The 17,471-nt window shown below is 42.1% G+C and overlaps 1 protein-coding gene across 4 annotated transcripts in view; it reads right to left on the bottom strand.

Moving 5' to 3' along the window:
- Positions 1-17,471, bottom strand: part of pde4ba (phosphodiesterase 4B, cAMP-specific a) — a 140,186-nt gene that overhangs the window by 74,815 nt on the left and 47,900 nt on the right. Inside the window, exon 1 of one of the 4 annotated variants that reach the window (XM_064331961.1) lies at positions 14,406-14,845. The exons of 2 other annotated variants lie outside the window; for them this stretch is intronic. In XM_064331961.1, the coding sequence (XP_064188031.1) occupies positions 14,406-14,632 (227 nt within the window). In that variant the 5' untranslated portion in view covers positions 14,633-14,845. Of the gene's footprint in view, positions 1-14,405; positions 14,846-17,471 lie in introns of those variants that run through there. One more of the 4 variants, XM_064331957.1, reaches the window with a different exon arrangement.

Below are 17,471 nucleotides of genomic sequence, written 5' to 3'. Positions count from 1 at the left end.
AGGCAACTGACAGGGCAGAGCACTGGGCACCCGAGACAGGCAGATGTAATTCCTCCAGCTGACCAGAGGAGTCACTAGTGAGCAATAAGACGGGGGTTACTCCGAACACCAAAATTCTCCATGTCAGTAGTATGAATCAAATTTAAACTTGTTCCTGCCTCACTGTAGAAAGGAAGTTACTTCAATCCTAGTGAATTATGTTTTGAAGAATGAGATAAACCTTACTCTTTGAATCTTTCCAGGATGTCTGCTGCACTGAAGATAACTCAGCTAGGCACAGTCTTTTCACCATTTTAAGTCATAATTAAATGAAATATAGGCATTTAGTCAGCACTACCAGCATTTTACACCCGTTTCATTGAATCAGTTCTAACCTTCAGCCTAGCAGCTTGGTTTGGCTCTCTAAATAACATCAGACAAACCAAGCTTGATAGGGTTAAGTTACTGAGGAGTAAGATCATAGGGAGACAACAAAGAACCATAAAACAACTTTATGTGGAGCGGACAGGCAGAAAGGAGAAAGTATAATGGTTCTTCCCTCAGATCCCTGGAAATTATGTTTGAGATACTGCCATCAGGAAGAAGACAGAGGTCTTTTAAAACAAAGACAGCACTTAACAGCTTTGTGCCAACACCTGTTCACTCTTAAATGACACAGCACACCTTCATTTAAATCTACAATTTCATTTTCTGATTTAGCATAATCCGAAATATAGTTTAATGTTACCCAATTTAAGTAATGTATAGCCAATAAGTTCTTCATCATTTATGTTTGGAAGTTTTCACTTTCCTCAATAGAATTGTTCATTTCTAATTTGTAATAATAGTAAAGTAACTTAGGAACCTCTGAAGACATTTTCTGTAATTTTATTTCTTAATGTAATTTATGTAAATTGTTTATTTAATTTCTGGTATGCCAACTACTTCACCTAAAGTTCCCCTTGGGAAAAGTTAGTTCTCCTATTCTGTTCTATTCTATTTAGCAGCTGCTCTTATCCAGATTAATGTACACAATTTTACACGTTTGCAGATGATCCATTTATACAGCTGAATATACACAGAAACAATTTGGGTAAGGTACCTTGTTCAAGGGCACAATAAGCAGGGAACTAGGAACTGAACCTGCAACTTTATAAGCCCAGTTCCCTAAACTGCACTGCCGGCTCTAGCTCCTTAAGTGATTTTAATATTGCATTCCGCTATTTCACTTTGTCTCTCTCCTCTTCCTCCTCATCCATAATCACCCATTCCATCTCTAATAAATGACTTCAGATGCTTTGTGTTGATAAAGCTGAGCAATTTTACCCCTCAAAGATGCTAAATATGAAACTGATAATTTTAACTCAAATTTAGGTGTCATCCTTGCCTGACATAACACACAAATACAGCTGTAAGATATAGGAGGACTACTGCCAGTGATCCAACCATCCATCAGATGTAGCAGACAGAACGCAATTAGACCTCTGCCATTTATCTGAAGCGCTCCCCCAGTTCCAGTCTACCATCACCCAGGGTAAAATTGCACCGGACAGATGTTTTGTTAAATCACAATTAACATTTGGGAAGAATGGTCACACAGTCTGTGATCCTCCAGCGAGCCGGATTCAAATCACATCTACTTGCACCTGAACTCGTTTACTTGGTGAACCCAAGGCGAGGGCAACTGAGGCACTGGGAACAGCCTGCTTAAACAGGAATAAAGAGGCAGCAAATAGGTGCGATGCGCGTGTCCCTCTGTGTGACTCCAGGTACCACTGTGCACACAGAATACCCTTCTGCTCTACACTCTGGAGCAGAGTACCCCACATTAAAACTCACCCACACCCTCACGGCAACAGCACAGCTCACTGAGCATCTCCCTACCTCCAGTAGTTTAATTCCACACACCTGAGATACCTCATAAAAGCATGCGTATATTCACTAGGGATGTATTTCTGGCTCAGATTTGTTTAATGGTTAATGTAGATTTATGAACATACATAGCAGAATGTCATCCTTCAACACCACATCTTAAATACGATCACCCAAATATTGCCTTTTTTCCCCAGTAAGACGATAGACCTTCAACATACCATCTTAAATATGGTCACCCAAATATAGCCATTTTTTCCCAGTAAGAACTTGTAAAATCATTTGTAAATGGGCACGTCATTCCTCATTGCTATGTGATCAAATATAGGATCTGTGTCACAAATCTGTGCCACTATAAATAAATACATGAATAAGTAAGGCTATGACAGCCAGTCCGCATCATTCTGCAGGCGATGAGACACTCGGAAGGCGTACTCAAAGTCTGCGACACAGGAAAGGTAACCGCAGTCCATTCATTCTTAAGTGTTCTACACGTGTTTCCATCTCACCCTCAATCACTACCACGCAATCTTCCTTCCTGTGTTCAGTGATGATGTGCAGGTTACTATGGTGACAACCTTGATCTCTACGCAGTTGGTAGTCCATCACTGATTACTACGTTCACATGTCCTCACATGGCAAAGCTAAGCTTCCCATTGCATCACTTTGCTGGTTTGACACAGCTAGGGGATATTTCACATCCCACATTTCCATTAATTAACGCAGTTCCTTAAAGTATAACAGAAGATGTGCTCTGAAAGCAAGGAATGTCAAATATTCAACACGCTGTGAATCAAAATTTCAGATTTATTAAATCACTAATAACATACAATCCTTGGCATTCTGTCATGTTACTGAATATAATTGTACTGGGCCAAGTTGTAAAACATAAATTTGCAGGGTATAATTTCTGAATGAACTTCTCATCTCCCTCCTTACAGACTGCCTGAAGAGATATAATGTGCACATGCAACAAGACACTCTCGCTGAAGCCCAGTAAATTGGTCAAAATAATATTACTTCCTAATAGACGGAAAAAGATGTAGTTGCACATTTATATACTGCACATTCTGTCTAATGTTCAGGCTGCATGTTGCCTGTTGCTTCTCTTTGTAAGGCTCTGACAGATGGGACTGAATCACTTGCCGGGTGCACGTCAAATAGCCTACATCAACTCTAATTTCAAGAGCCGCTGAAAAACCGAACAACACAAACAAATCATTTCTACGTATGCACCCGTCATGTAACCAACCTCTTTAACACACTGTCGTAAAGCAGACAACCTGCTTAGCAGCATACAGTACTGTCTGCTGTATCCATATGAAAACAACGGAGAAATTGTATAGCATCTGAGGTGCAGTCTCACCTATAGCAAGAACAGATGAAAGACACTTATTTTCCCACCACCAAGCCTTGCTGGAGAGAGCAATTGCACTTCAATTTGGGACAGCATTCATCAAGCACAGCTTGAAACCAAACAGCTTTTTGTCCCAAACCACTCACTAAATCATCTTCATTTGAGGAGTATGGATGGTACTTTTTACTCCAAAATTAAAGTCTTTTCATCCAAGGCCTCCTGCTCATCCAGCGTCAGGAACCAGGAGTGGTGCTTCAGGCAAAGCTCCGTCAATGGGAACAGCAGTAATGGGAGCACTACACCAATTTGCTAAAATTACATGGTTAGGAAAATAGAATATAAGGGAATGATGTCTGCAGGAGATGGCAGAGGCAGACATTCTGGTAATGGAAAATCCAAACGAAGAGAGGATCTTTGCCATTAAAAGCACACAAATTACAGGACCACCAACGCAGTGGTTTACTTCTCTGGGTCACAAGATGCAACCAAAATACAGAATAGTCCACAAAATAAAACCAGACATAAGCAATTCTCCATTTTCTATGTCTGACACCAAAAAATAAAATAATCATCAGAAAATGTAAGATGGAGGGATGCAAAAAGAGGCCCTGCCACCATACCGAATTACTACAGCCATTATCTACTTGGGATGTATTTGTCATCATTGCAAACATTTAATTTTACACAAAAATGCTATTTGTTGTGCTCATAGCAATCACATAAAACGTGTGCTTCAGATAAAGATATCAGGACCTCAAGCCTGCTATTTGACTCAGCTTATATTCAAACTACTGCTAAATAGGCAAAGTTCACCACCAACTATCCTGATATGTTGTACCCATGGACCTAAATGATATAAGATGCAGACTGTCTGGGAACAATCTCAGCACATTCAGGCTACACCAGGCATTTACTTCCTAAATATCAGCACGATCCCTGTATGAGGTCTTCCGCTGCCTTCCCAGGCCAGCCAAAAGTCAGTTAAGAAAACTCACAACACCTCCTCCCAAGGGACAGCCTGGACTCTCCTTCCTCTCCAGCTGGGAAAGATGATGAACTTGTGAGCTGAGTACAGCACAGTGTAACTGAACACCCATGAACACCATCCTCAAGTCTTACACTATAAGCAAAACCTCACACAGGACACCCCTGACTGAGACAAGGGTCTCACTCATTGCATCAGAGACAGTAGATGTTATGGCAGAATATGGACAAACTCAATCACTGTGAAAGCAATTAAAACAAGCACTTGAAAAGCTTCTGTATGATACTCAAGAATGAAGATTAGCTGAGCATTTCTGTAAATCAGCAATCTTAATCCTAGGAAATCATCCATGGATTACTTGGAAAAACAGAAAAAAAGAATTCATCCATCAAACTTAGTCCCCTAGGCTGCTGGGTGACTCACGCATGGGTGGGTCTGACCGTGCCAGTGCCAACCGTGGTCGGCAACTCCATAAGGCCACACACAATTGGTGCTAGCATTGCTCAGGAAAATGTGGGTTTCAGCTGGGCAGGATTACAGCATTTCATCGCTTGCTAGCAGTCCCCACTGGTCAACTGGGTACCGGCAGTCTGCCTGTTAAGCTGCAGATGAAGTGTCTTCCTTCAATCTTCAGAGGACATCACATGCTTGCCTGTGCTCTTGAAAACCTACAGTGGATGCACGAGCTCTAGCTGCCATTTACTGTGTCTGATCTACCACCAATATAAACATGCAACCTAAACAAGGAGCTAGGAGTCCTCCCACTACTTCTACCTCTTAGAGATGCTAACACTAAGTCATTTATACAGCCCAATTGCATGGTTTAATGAAACCCCACGTTTAAGAAAGTTTATACAAGATATTATCCATGTTAATACCAACAGTGACCAACACCAGGGTTTCACAATAGGGGGTTATTGTTTCCCTACCAGACATATAAAGGACAGGATAAGTATTAGTCTAGCCAACATTTTACAAGGAGATATGCAACCACTTTTCTTGTAACATGTAAACATTTTTTCAATCATCTCCTTTATAATGTTCATGATGACCCATAGTAGGGCATGACTAAAGACTCATTTGTCTTAGACTGACAGGACTATGCATCTGACTATTGTGTATGTATATTTCTATCAACAGTTTTACAGTTGTACTGTACAGCATTGCTAGAAGGTCAGCCAGCCAACTAGCACACGTTCACTAGCTCACAGATACTGTAAATTCTGTGCTGTGTTCACAGTTAGATGAGTTAGCGGGCTAGCTTCTGTCTTGTAAATGGTAATTATATTAACAGAGACCGAATTTTATGTTATCTGGCAATGAATACATATTAATAAACAATTTGAGGTCACCATATGTTTTACAAATTGTATTTTTAAACAGTTCTTATTTATGCAATTAATTCTTATCTTGTTAGTTCTATCACTAATAGTTTCTATCACTTTATCACAATTTTAGCAGTTATTTTTGTTTCAGAGTTTAACATTTAAACTCTCACAGCCATTTAAATGGTGGACACAATTTCACATCCACGCATGTCACAGAGGCTTTATGTTGAGGCCAATAAGAGGAAGGACTACTGAGAGAGACTGTCTGCATTTAGCCATGCTAGAATGAGTTATTTTCATCATTTTGAAGTTTATAACGTGGCCCAAGGTCAGCAGGGATATTGGAATGCAAGAAAAGGAAACGTGAAGCTTATTTCCTTTTGGACAGTCCATCTGCTACTACATCTTCAAGGTCATGCAGTTGAAAAATGCATCTATTACCATATTTGCATACATTTTGCAAATATTTTTATAAATATGTGATTGTGAATACTCAATAAGTTTCTATTTGGTTTATGATTAAATCATAACCAAATACAATTCAAAACATGATTTGCATTCCCACTTATACCCCATAAATATAATTCAGCAAACGCGTATGAAAAATGTCCTTTGTTATAGGGAAATATGATATTGAGGGAATAGAAAATGTAATCTGTAAAAGATGGGATGAGTTTTGCAGCTCCATGAAATTTTGATCTATGAAAGTAATTTTTGAGGTTTAGCAACATTAAAACAGACTTACAATTCCAAAGTACACTTCACACTCAAGCCTGACCTCTCATGTTGATTCAAAATGAGGAAATGTGAATGATACCCATTCTGTTGCAACCAAAGTGTGCGCAATTGCAAGGCTGCTGCAGTTGGGCTATGCTAAAAAGTCACTGAACGGTTGGTAATATAGCTAACAGGTCCGTTGCCTTGTTTCTGTTCATGACTGTGTGTTGCGTGAACCAAACAGCGCAGCTTCAGTAGGGTGTTGAGTGTTAGAGGATACCATGGACTGGTATATCCATGCCATTTTACCGCCCCCCCATCAGCTGACACCATCTGTGCCAAGTTTACACCACCCCGACCTGGGCCTCAGTGCTAGCAGTGAACTCACGACAAAGCTGACAGTGCAGAGAAATACAGAGCCCTGGCGCACATGGCCTAGGAATGAGTACACCCTGAGTAGTTGGCATTAGGACCCCTGAGTGAGCCAAGCCTTCCCCACCCCCACACCTCCAGGCTAGAGCTGGGGAGAGGAAGAGTCACTACGTCAGTGCTCTGCACCCACCACACTCACCACCACCGGAACCAACACAGTGAGGGGGAGCATTACGGAAAGGCTAGAGGGCAGCCATCTGGGAGATGCCCCTGCCTCTTCAGTCCCACCCAATTTTTCCCCCATCCAGATTTCCAAAACAAGCCCTGTCTGCTTGTGGCTGCTGCTTTTCTGCTAAGCTGCAAAATGATTTGCCATCATTTATAGCGCACTCTTCTTCTTTGTTACAAATCCACACGTCGAAATGAAAACAATCGGGCATCGACACTGAGGGTGGCCATTAGCTTAACAACAGTTTAGCTTGACAGTTGTATGCCTGACTGATTAAGAAGGACAGTAAGGACTGTCATTTTGTCCTTGATTCCAGCTCCTGTTAACATCAAAATCAAGTACAAATGTAAAAATCAAGTGCTTTGTTTTCACCATTATAAATAGGCTACATTTTTACAGCAGGGCAATTCCACACGGAAGTGGCCCTGCTGAGCCAGATTTAAAAGTCATGGTGGTGTTTTTGTGTCAAATTCAAGCTAAAAGTGTATATTCTGAGAATATGATGTCAGTAATGCCATGTATGAGCACATTCATATTTAAAAATGAGGATGAATAAGACCTGTAGATTATTCCCCAAAATATAAAAATGTGTCTGTGGAGAAACAATCCAGCTAAGGAACTTAATTATGGTTAAACATCAACATTATCATAATTCTCTAGAATTTATATGCTTCACATAAACATTCACATTTTGAGAATTAATATAAATACTCATTCCATTAGGCCTAACATCAAAGCAAGCGTTTCCTTTAGTTTTGGAGGGACGGTTATGAATGTGCATAAAGCAAGTTTAGGAGTAGTGACAATATGGTTATGGTGTCATTATGGATATCCCTTCTGTAATTAAAACCAGGAAAAGCTTTGGGAAAAATGTCCAGTACATCACTAAAGTTTGCAAAGCATTTCTCAACCAGTAATGTACATGTGTGATACGGTGAAACTTCACAAAAGTTAGAGTATGCTATTTACTCACTGGTAAGGGCATTTTCCACTTTACTGTAGATTATGAAGGTTAACAAATCCTGATTTGCATAGGCATGCCAGTGAAATGAGGCTTTTAAAGCAGAATGGACAATTTTACATGAAAACATACAGGGCATTTTGAATACAGGAAAACAGACGATAATATAAATGATAAAGTGTTGACGATATATGCTGGGGTCAGTATTTGGACCCGGCAAGGTGGGAGTTCACACATAAATCAGATACATCCCTGCAATTCCATGTAATACGCAGGAATGCAAATTCTAGCAGACTCATTTGGTATTGTAATTACAGTCCTCATACACGGCTCCACATCTAAAAGGAAAATGTCACAGCAATTGATGTTCGATCCAGTGGACAGAATTCAATTAGGGGAATAATTGTGCTTGCTTCAAAATTGCCGTGTGAACATAGAATATCAGAGCTGACCGAGAATATTTTAAGTATTTGCATCATAAATGGCAGTGGTGAATTGTGCCAGTTGAACATCACTCCTTCTGCTCCACAGAGGTGAGCCATTCACACCATTGAACACTGGATGGTGTATTGAGGAAAAACAGGGATATAAAGCAATGAGACTAAAGACAGTCAGACTTTCTGATGATATAGTAAGTATAAACTGGCTTGATTTGAAACAGGTTTAATTTGCTTAGGTTTCTCATGCATTGCAAGCCACGTAATTGGTGGAAATATACATGAATGAAACAAAATAACACCCTTTCCTTCTCCCCCCTCTCTTAAACTTACACTCATAAACACAAACACAATTTGCTTTATTAACATCACAGGTAAGGGACTATAGTTGCCAACCTCTGCACACCTCAGTGATTGTTAAAAGCTATGATAAAACCACAGAATATAATGAGATACTATACTGTCTATAATAGCAGGTTACATTATCTTATTTACGAAGCAGGCAACCCTAGGATTGAGTCATACATCTAGAAATTACTATCAGGGCATAAACCTGTACAACCACCCACTAGGTATCTGAACCATAACCATGTCATCATCTTCAAAACCGGATACAGTATATTGGCACAATGCATCAGCACTAACCAGAAGTAGTCCCCAATCCCCTTAGAGCAGTGCAGAACTCCAGTTCCGGAGGGCTGGTCTGCGTGCTGGTTTTTGTTCCAAACAATTACCTTAGTTTTAGTTTTCTGACAGCTCTATAAACTACCCTGGTTCAATCCTGTACTTGAGAACCTTAAAATCTCCAGGATACACTTGCAGTCTGTGGTCGTAACTGGTGCATATACAAATGTCGGATCAAGGTATGGTTGAGCTAATAAAATAATTAAGCAGAAGTTGGCACAAAATCAAGAAATGGAACAGCCCTTGTTGTGCACCCCTGCCTCGTCAGTGTGGTCTCTGTGACCCTGATGGAGGCAGACATTAGTAGGTCAGAGAGCTATTCTTACGGCCATGTTTAATGACTTCCGTGAGGGAAGGCCATGGATAGTAATCACCACAAAAGACACATTTGCATATCGGCAGGGAGTTCCGGTAAAGACTGGCGGACTTGCATAAGAACGTACTTTGAGGAATCTACAACATGTGTCACACATGCAAATAAAAATAAAAAAACTGATTATAATAGAAATAGTCATTTCCTCACAAATATGCATAACTTGCTGTGGAAATGCAGTGGAAAAGATTCGACTAATGTGCATCCTATTACTGCTGGAGAGCAGGAGCCCAGCATGTTTACATTCCTCTTCCCTCCATTATGGAAATGTGTGTATGAAATGCTTAATGACCTAACCTGTCCAATATCCCTGTAGACAACACTTACTGAGTCACTACTGCATAATTCATTTTAATCCATAGAATCCATGATTCTCATTTCTACTTTGTATTTCCTTTTTCTTTTTCTTTTTGGAGCTCACTGATGCACTATTTCTAACTTTCCTGTTAGTGATCCCCCCCAATGAATTTTCCCATTACAGATTAATATCAGAATTTCAAGCTACCATGCCAATCATACACACGAACACAACTTTGGGATGCAGTAGGTCCCCTAAAAATGTAAATCCTTATATGGCTAAAAAAAAACCCAGTCAAATTAAAGGAAAACACTGACTCTAATGTAAGACTAAAAAACACACGCGTAACCGGTTAGTAATCCTTTAAAGCCCACGCAGCTCACAGACAGGGCCTGCTGAATGAAATTTTTAGTTTGCCCATGTTACAGTAAGTCAAACATCATGTTATTACAGAAAGTTAAGCAGCCACAAACCACAGAGATTTTCTTGCAAATAAAAGCCTGTCTGAGAAGAAGCCTGCTTAAAAAACAGAAGTACAGAAGAACAAGAAAACACTGGATTGAACTTGACAGAAGTTTAGAGATTGTGACCATGTTAGTTTGACCATTGATCCTATGGTATATTAGGTAAAAAAACAGCCCAATGGTTTATCAAAATGGTGGAAATACAGTACTGACCCAAGAAAAGACACACACTTAAATATTTCCACAAATAAAATCAGCTTGGTCAGATAGATGCCTGTGCAACAGTTCTAATTTGAATAACAAAAGCATTCATGCAGTCCACTTATCCAGACTGAAGACTATAAATGGTTTAAGTGCACTTACTAGGATGGTAGAGTTAACAATTGTTTACACTGCTTCCTAAGGGCCCTGACTTAACTGAATTATTCAGAATGGAGGGTGGGTGGGCACAATGAGCCAGTGGCTCAAGCTTTGGCCTGAGCAGGAAGAGGACCCTCTAAACTAGTACACCCTGACTGTAACTATCCTGTCCAATAATCCAATAATTATGCACCAGTTCCCATGCTTAATTTGCATCTGCAAAATATTTGGAAAACCAGCTGAAATTTAGAGGTGCAAATAACTGTCTGAGCTGTACAGTGACTTATGTACATTCATACCTTTTGTATGTGAAAAGCAACAGACAAAGAACAGAAGACACACTAATGCCACATATTTCCATGAAACTGTGGGAAAATATTTTAAAGAGAGCGAACTCTTAATGAATAAAGTGCCTGCCTTCCATTATTTGAGCATTGAGGAGCTAGCCGCAGAGCTGCTTCCTCCCTCAGGCCCCAGTGAAGTCACAGGCTCCCTGGGAGCGGTTTACCGGTACCATCTACATCTTCTGGAAGCCTCTCTCATTCCAGTCCAATAAACAGCTCCGTAGAGGGCCGAGGCGCATTACTGACAGAGCCCACTGGAAGCTGAGTAGAGGGGGCGCAAATGAAAAGTGACGTGCTCAAATCTGTAATGCATAAGCAGATAAAAAAAAAAGCGCTTCTGACAGAATCTTCCCAGGACGCACTGCGAGGTTAGAGAGCTCCGAGGTGACAGCGAGGCCTTCTGTGTGTTTTCATGTTTCAGTGCCTTCTCCGAGCACTTCACTCATTTGTCATCCAACCTCCAGTTAGTAGGGTATGTCTGTTGAGTTGTCAGCCCTTCCCTCCATTCTCCCAAAATACTGCCATTTTATAAATTGTTAAAAAGTCAATTTTCTGCTCCAGTGCTCAGAACAGACTGAGATAATCATCTAAGAAAATTTGAACAAGAATGCTAAGGGTTCTGGAAAAAATTACAATTTTAATATTGCATCAACAAGGAAACAAAAATGGAACTCCCTGCTTCATGTAACCAACTTCAGCCAGGGACCGAAGATTTCATTCTGTGATGTGTAGGTGTTCTAATTTTAACAAATTAAATTCAAGTTGGACTATTTTGTGAATGGAAACATGTCCCACCTAGCAATAGTTACAAGGCCACTGCCATTTAATTATGGATGCAGAGATAATGAGATCGCACCCTACCCAAAGTGTAATACAAATGAGAAACTATTCCAGTGGGGTCTAAAATATGTGCCATTTACAGGCACTGTGCACAAAGAGAAAGCCATCCTGAAAGTTTTTCGGAATCTGCTGCATTTGGTTCTGTATGGCTGAGCCCAGTCTCAACCATATCCCACTGCAGGACTCACTCTCCCTCGATTCTCTCTTTCCTTCTAGGCTGGCTCAACGAGGGAGGAGAGGGTTTGGAGAAAACCTTTTACACGTTTTATTTTGAGACCTCTTCCACTCAGCTGCCTGATCGCCCTCTCACGCCCCACTTGTTTGCAGTCCCCGGTTCTGCCGTTGGTTATCTAAGGAGCCCGAGGCAGGTTAATGCCCTTGCAGTTGTAGGAGGATCTTTCGGGTAGGGATCTCCCGCAGAACACCCACCCGCCGATGCTGCTCAGCCACGCAAGCCAGCGACAAGATGGGCGCACACCAGAAATGAGCTGCGTAGCCACTGAGCAAACAGGACTGGGGCTAACTGATGCCTGGCCTCCAAATAAAGACCCATCTCCACCAAACCACTTCACATCACATTTTGACAAATTAGCGCACTTAGTTTTCTTCATTGTGGTCATCAAAGACCGCAGCTTCGAAACCACCGTGAAGGACAAACAACATCAGAAGCGACTGAAGTGGTGTGGTAATCATGTAGACTGGCATGCTAAAAGAACAGGAGTCTCCTCAGCAGATAAGGGCAAAAAAGGGCAAAAAAGAAACGTGATAGCATATGCTAGTCTGCTAAGAGACAGAGAGACAAAGAGGCACAGCTGGGTGGTGTTTGGCTAAGAGTACAATGCCCTTACTACCTGGAACTTTGACTGGCAAAGATTTTGTTCCATTTTACCATATGTACTGAAACTTCACTCCCGTGTGTGATCATTGAGAGGTATTGATGCGGCCTACATTTCGGTATTTCTGAAGAGACACAGAGCTTTCAAAGGGCATATTAGTACCTTTTCCTGGGAAATTGCATTGGAAGAGAATACTCAAATTGCTGAACCTGATTAAAATGCATCATGCCCAATGCTAATCTATTTTGTTTGGGAAAACATCCAAATTCAAACTGGTATCGAGAAACGCGTGGGGTCAGAGGTTTAGATTAAAATATCCTGTGAGATGCAAACTTACATTAAACTCCTAGCTTCCAACACTTAATGCGTTGTGATTTTTGCACAACCTGCAGCACTGACTGTGATATGCTCACCTCGACACGCAAGACATGACGCATGCTTACATGCTATTGCTGGTGGAGCCTCAGAGCACACTCCTCACCCCTTCAGTATGTGAACCACCCACCCACCCACGACGCTGCCTGTGCTAGGCTAAAAACGGACTTTATAGTGCAGTATAACATCAGCTCAAACTATGCAACCACTAAATTCTATTCTGTCGCTCCACTCTGTACGTACATATTCTCAGTCAGTCCTGTGTCAACATCAGCAGTACAAACATCACAGACATTCATAGTGATCACATACATGCATATTCTCACACCATTCATAAATACACACAACTATAAAGATCAATCTGAAATCAAAAAATAAGAAACTAACAATGCTACACACAGACAGTGATAGACATCGGCCATTCATTGGATGTTCTAAGTTCACGTACTGTCTGCCATTAAATTGTTAATGAAATAACATTTTGTAACCATTTTTATAACTAATGCGTTGTGAAATTATAACCACATTAGTAGACCAGATTGAATTTAAATGAAGATGGAAAATTGTTAATCAAATTATTCAAATTACATTTACTGAATGACAAATGTTCCGCACAGTTGAACATTTGGCATTTGGTAAATGTTCTGTGCTGGTAAAATACACATGACAGCAAAACAGCTGTGTATCAACTTCGAGCAAATGCAATAAACAGTGCAGCAGCATGCTATTCTAACAGCAGAACTAAGAGACGAGAGGAAGATTTGTGCTTTCTTTTAGCAGTGGAACTATCTTTTTCCCCTGGGCTCATCAAAAATCTACATGTCTGGAAAGAGAGGGTCTCACAATTGGTTTTCAGCAGCCACGCCAGTCGTATTTTCACAGACATGAAGCACTGCACGTAGATGTAACAGATACACCAAATAAACACAAAGAACAATTTCTTTGAGATTCTATCCAGTATCTGAACTGGAGCATGACAATTATGTTGAATTTTAATATCAGACGCCAAATGTCAGTGCTCAATAAAAACAGCAAAGCAAAGCAAATGTGAGACTGACCAGGTCCTGTCAGGCTAAGAGTAAACAGAAAAAATAAAATCCCTCTTGCATCAGGAACATGTTCAGAATCACGGAGAAAAATAAAAAACTAAAGACGTCTCACCAGCTTCATTTGTGAAGCACCTTAGCATTTCACTGGCATTAGCACTGGTCTCTCCCAATAAAATTAGTCATTACCAGGCAGTAAACATAAGGCGACTCAGCCAGCATGAACAGACATTGAGAGCCACATTTTATAGCATACAATCACATAGCATGGAACCAATAGGGCATTTGTTAGCACACCCTTGGTGACCTGCAACACACTGTGCAGACGTCAGCCGTTCATTACACAGGCATTAAACTGACCTCTATCCCTCCATGCAACAAGGCGTTCATTCCTGCCAGTCTCTATGGTCACACCTTTAAACAGACACCCACATGGCCAGCCAACACGACCATGCATCCCGCGAGCCGCCGATGACCTCACCAGGTGTGAGGTCATCGACGTGTCAGGTGAGGGGTGGGGAGACGCGGCTCGGCGCGGCCAGGCTTACCAGGTGTGAGCCACGGTGAAGCGCCGCCGCTGGCGCATGCCCTTGTTCACCATCAGCTTCCTGAAGAGGCGCGGGGAGCTGCGGGGCGACAGTTTCGGGGAGGTGGACCGCTTCCCCGACAGCTTCGGCGGCTCCAGCTCCAGGTGCATGTGCTCCTTAAAGGTCCGGATGCAGGGGTCCAGCTCCGGGGCGGTCAGTTCGTTAGAGGCGGTCTCCCGTCCAGACATGTTGGCGGGGAGGGGGGGAGGGGTGGGGGTGTGGCGTTTGGTACCCCTCTGAGGCCAGACGCTATGCCATCCAAGGCGAACGGCAAAGGCACAGCTGCCCGCCTGAGTCCACGGGCAGGACGGCACTCTTCTGCTCTTCTCCTCCCTTACTGCTCCAGGTCTTCCAGGCTGAGCGCTAGCTAGCGGTGCAGTCCTCTCCGCAGAGCAGACGCTTTGAGGCAAAGCCGTTTCAGAGCATGTTGACAGCTCCTAAAAGGATCTGCTCATGTGCTCCCTCCCTCCCTCTCTCTCTCTCACCCCCCTTTCTCTAGTCTCTCTCCCTCACCCCCCTTCGGTCTCTCTCCCTCTCTCTCTCTCTCGTTCTCGTTCTATGTCAGAAGCCTCCTGGCTGGTCCGGTACATCTGTAAGGCGCATACCGGTTCTCACTGAATCCATTCAGTGCTAGGAACCTCCCTCATGAAATATTCATCAGGGTCTGGGATCAACGCTTCCCTCTTGCAGCTGCTCTTTTCAGCTGATCAGGGGCAGGCAGGTCCCTCTTCCTCCACGAAGACGATAAACGGCTAACGGGTGGACTTCCGCGACGAGGACAGAGACTGAAAGCACAGCCCCCGAAGCAGCAGGCGCAGGCACACACAAGTGTTCATTGAGAATAAACAATTCTGAAGTCTGCACGTTCACGCAGTGGCTGAGGGCTCCACCCCGCTCGCATGCCGATTGGTTCCTGGTCTTTTTGACGACAGGCAGAATGGGTTGTCAGGTCTCTAGGTGACTGTGGAACTGCTGCTGAATTCTGATGACTTGTGACCTTTTGCAGCTCAACAGTATTCAAGTCACAGATTAAGAGTACCAGGCACAACCCCACACACGGCATGTAGTTAATGAACACAACAGAAAAGAGGTGTCAAATGGCAGCTTTAAAAAGAATAGAAGATAAGAAAAATTCCCACACTGTCTTCATGAGAATATGCTATTTTTATTACATGAGATGAAAAAGCACAGAAACACACACACACACATTCCGTTAAGAAGCGGTCTAGGACAAACGGTAACAAGAAAAAGGATAAGGGAAGTGAGTCGGGAATGGGTAATAGGAATGATAATGACAGACTCACAAGCAATTCTGGTGTCTATCTGCCTATTCAAAACTAAGAAACCTGGCTAGTCTTCGAAAGCTTGCTGGGTACGAGGTCACTTAACACCAACAAAGATTTAAAATTCCACCCAGAGTTACCTTCAAAAACAATAAAGGAAAAATAACAAAGCAAAATAACAAAATAGTGTCCTGGTCGAAGGATTTGTAATCCAGTCATTATAGGGAGAGCAAAGGAATAAACAAGAGTCGAGGTCGAATAGTATAACAATTCAATGGTGAAACGTGAAATCCAATTTGTAAACAAACCAGAACCAGGGCTAGACGAGAATCGAAAGTTTAACAAAATATGGTCAAACACACAAAGCCAATGAAGTAATCACAATCCACAAATACACAACACAAATTCGAAGAGCTAGTCTCCACGGGTGAACGGCGGCTTTTTCAAACCGAGTAACAGGAGATGGAAACGGCCAATGTGATAATGAACCACACATGCAGCAAACGCTTCCACCATATCTTCCACCATAACAAGTTCATTCTGATTCAATACCCCCATGCATCGGTAGATTTACATAGGAAAATATTACCTTCAAATGCCACAATAATTTCCCTTGCTAATGTCAAAACAAAGAAAACAAAGAGTGACAGGTGGCACTGCATCATACACAGTAAAAAAAAAAAAAAAAAAAGAACAAGCATGGCACAGTGGGAGAACAACATTTTACTACACAAGCTATCAGAGGAACACAATGGATCGATTATTCCTGACTGTGTCCAGCACAGCTCTAGTCACGTAGACAATTGCTTCTTGTGCAGGGGCAGATCGTGCTAATCTTCAGTGGGATTCTCACCATGGTGACAAGGAGGAGGGAAAGGCAGCGCTGCCAGCATTGCAGCCACGCCAATCTGGCAGTTGTCACAGTAACATTGAGAAGACCCGACTCAGGGCACAGACCAGACTGTGGGCACTGCCGAACCTGCAAGCTTATCGGCCGATGGTACCGTACGATTCACACCCTATTACTGAGAATGGGAAACACCAAATGGATCATGCCAATGCTCCAAATGCATCAAACAGTGGCAAATTCCTCACACAATTACTGAGAATGGGTAAAAACGGAACCTGTCACACAATGCTCTCAGCACATGGCATACCTGGTCAGGGAGATTCAGTGATACCAACCTTGCTTTTGTTAATGCTGCAGCTCATAACACAGACTGGTCATTCATAAACACCAAGGCTAGAAATCAGCCAGCAGGTGGTAACTCAACTACTGCAATCCAGATTTCAATGTTAAAGGACATGCATGCAATTCTTGGGCTGGTTTTAAACAGAATTATAGACTTACACATTGGTATGTCATCGTTCTTTGTGGGAGATCACAACTATAATTTCAATATCGCTTTTAAGGTGTTAAAACATGCTGGGTAGATTGCCCCTCGTTTTGATGAAACCATTTCACACCTAGCATTCCCACTTTTGCAGTTTATACATTTGCTTTTCTTGGCAGATGGTCTTCTACAAGGTGAGAATAGAGAGTTTGTCTTTTAATGCAGAGGGGCGATTTGGCTTGTATTTCATGCTCTTTTGACGTTCTTTTTGCTTGTGAGCCAGATCTCCACTTCATGACCGAGCCTCGAGGATGGATTGCGTAATGGAAGGCCTTATATAAACTGCTTCTCACAGATGAATGAGTGGAATGGAGGAAGATGTGGTTTCCTTGGAAGCAATATCTAGGCTC

Source organism: Anguilla rostrata, chromosome 4 (assembly GCF_018555375.3).
Source record: "Anguilla rostrata isolate EN2019 chromosome 4, ASM1855537v3, whole genome shotgun sequence".
Lineage (NCBI taxonomy): Eukaryota > Metazoa > Chordata > Actinopteri > Anguilliformes > Anguillidae > Anguilla > Anguilla rostrata.
This window is presented reverse-complemented; position numbering and strand designations above follow the sequence as displayed.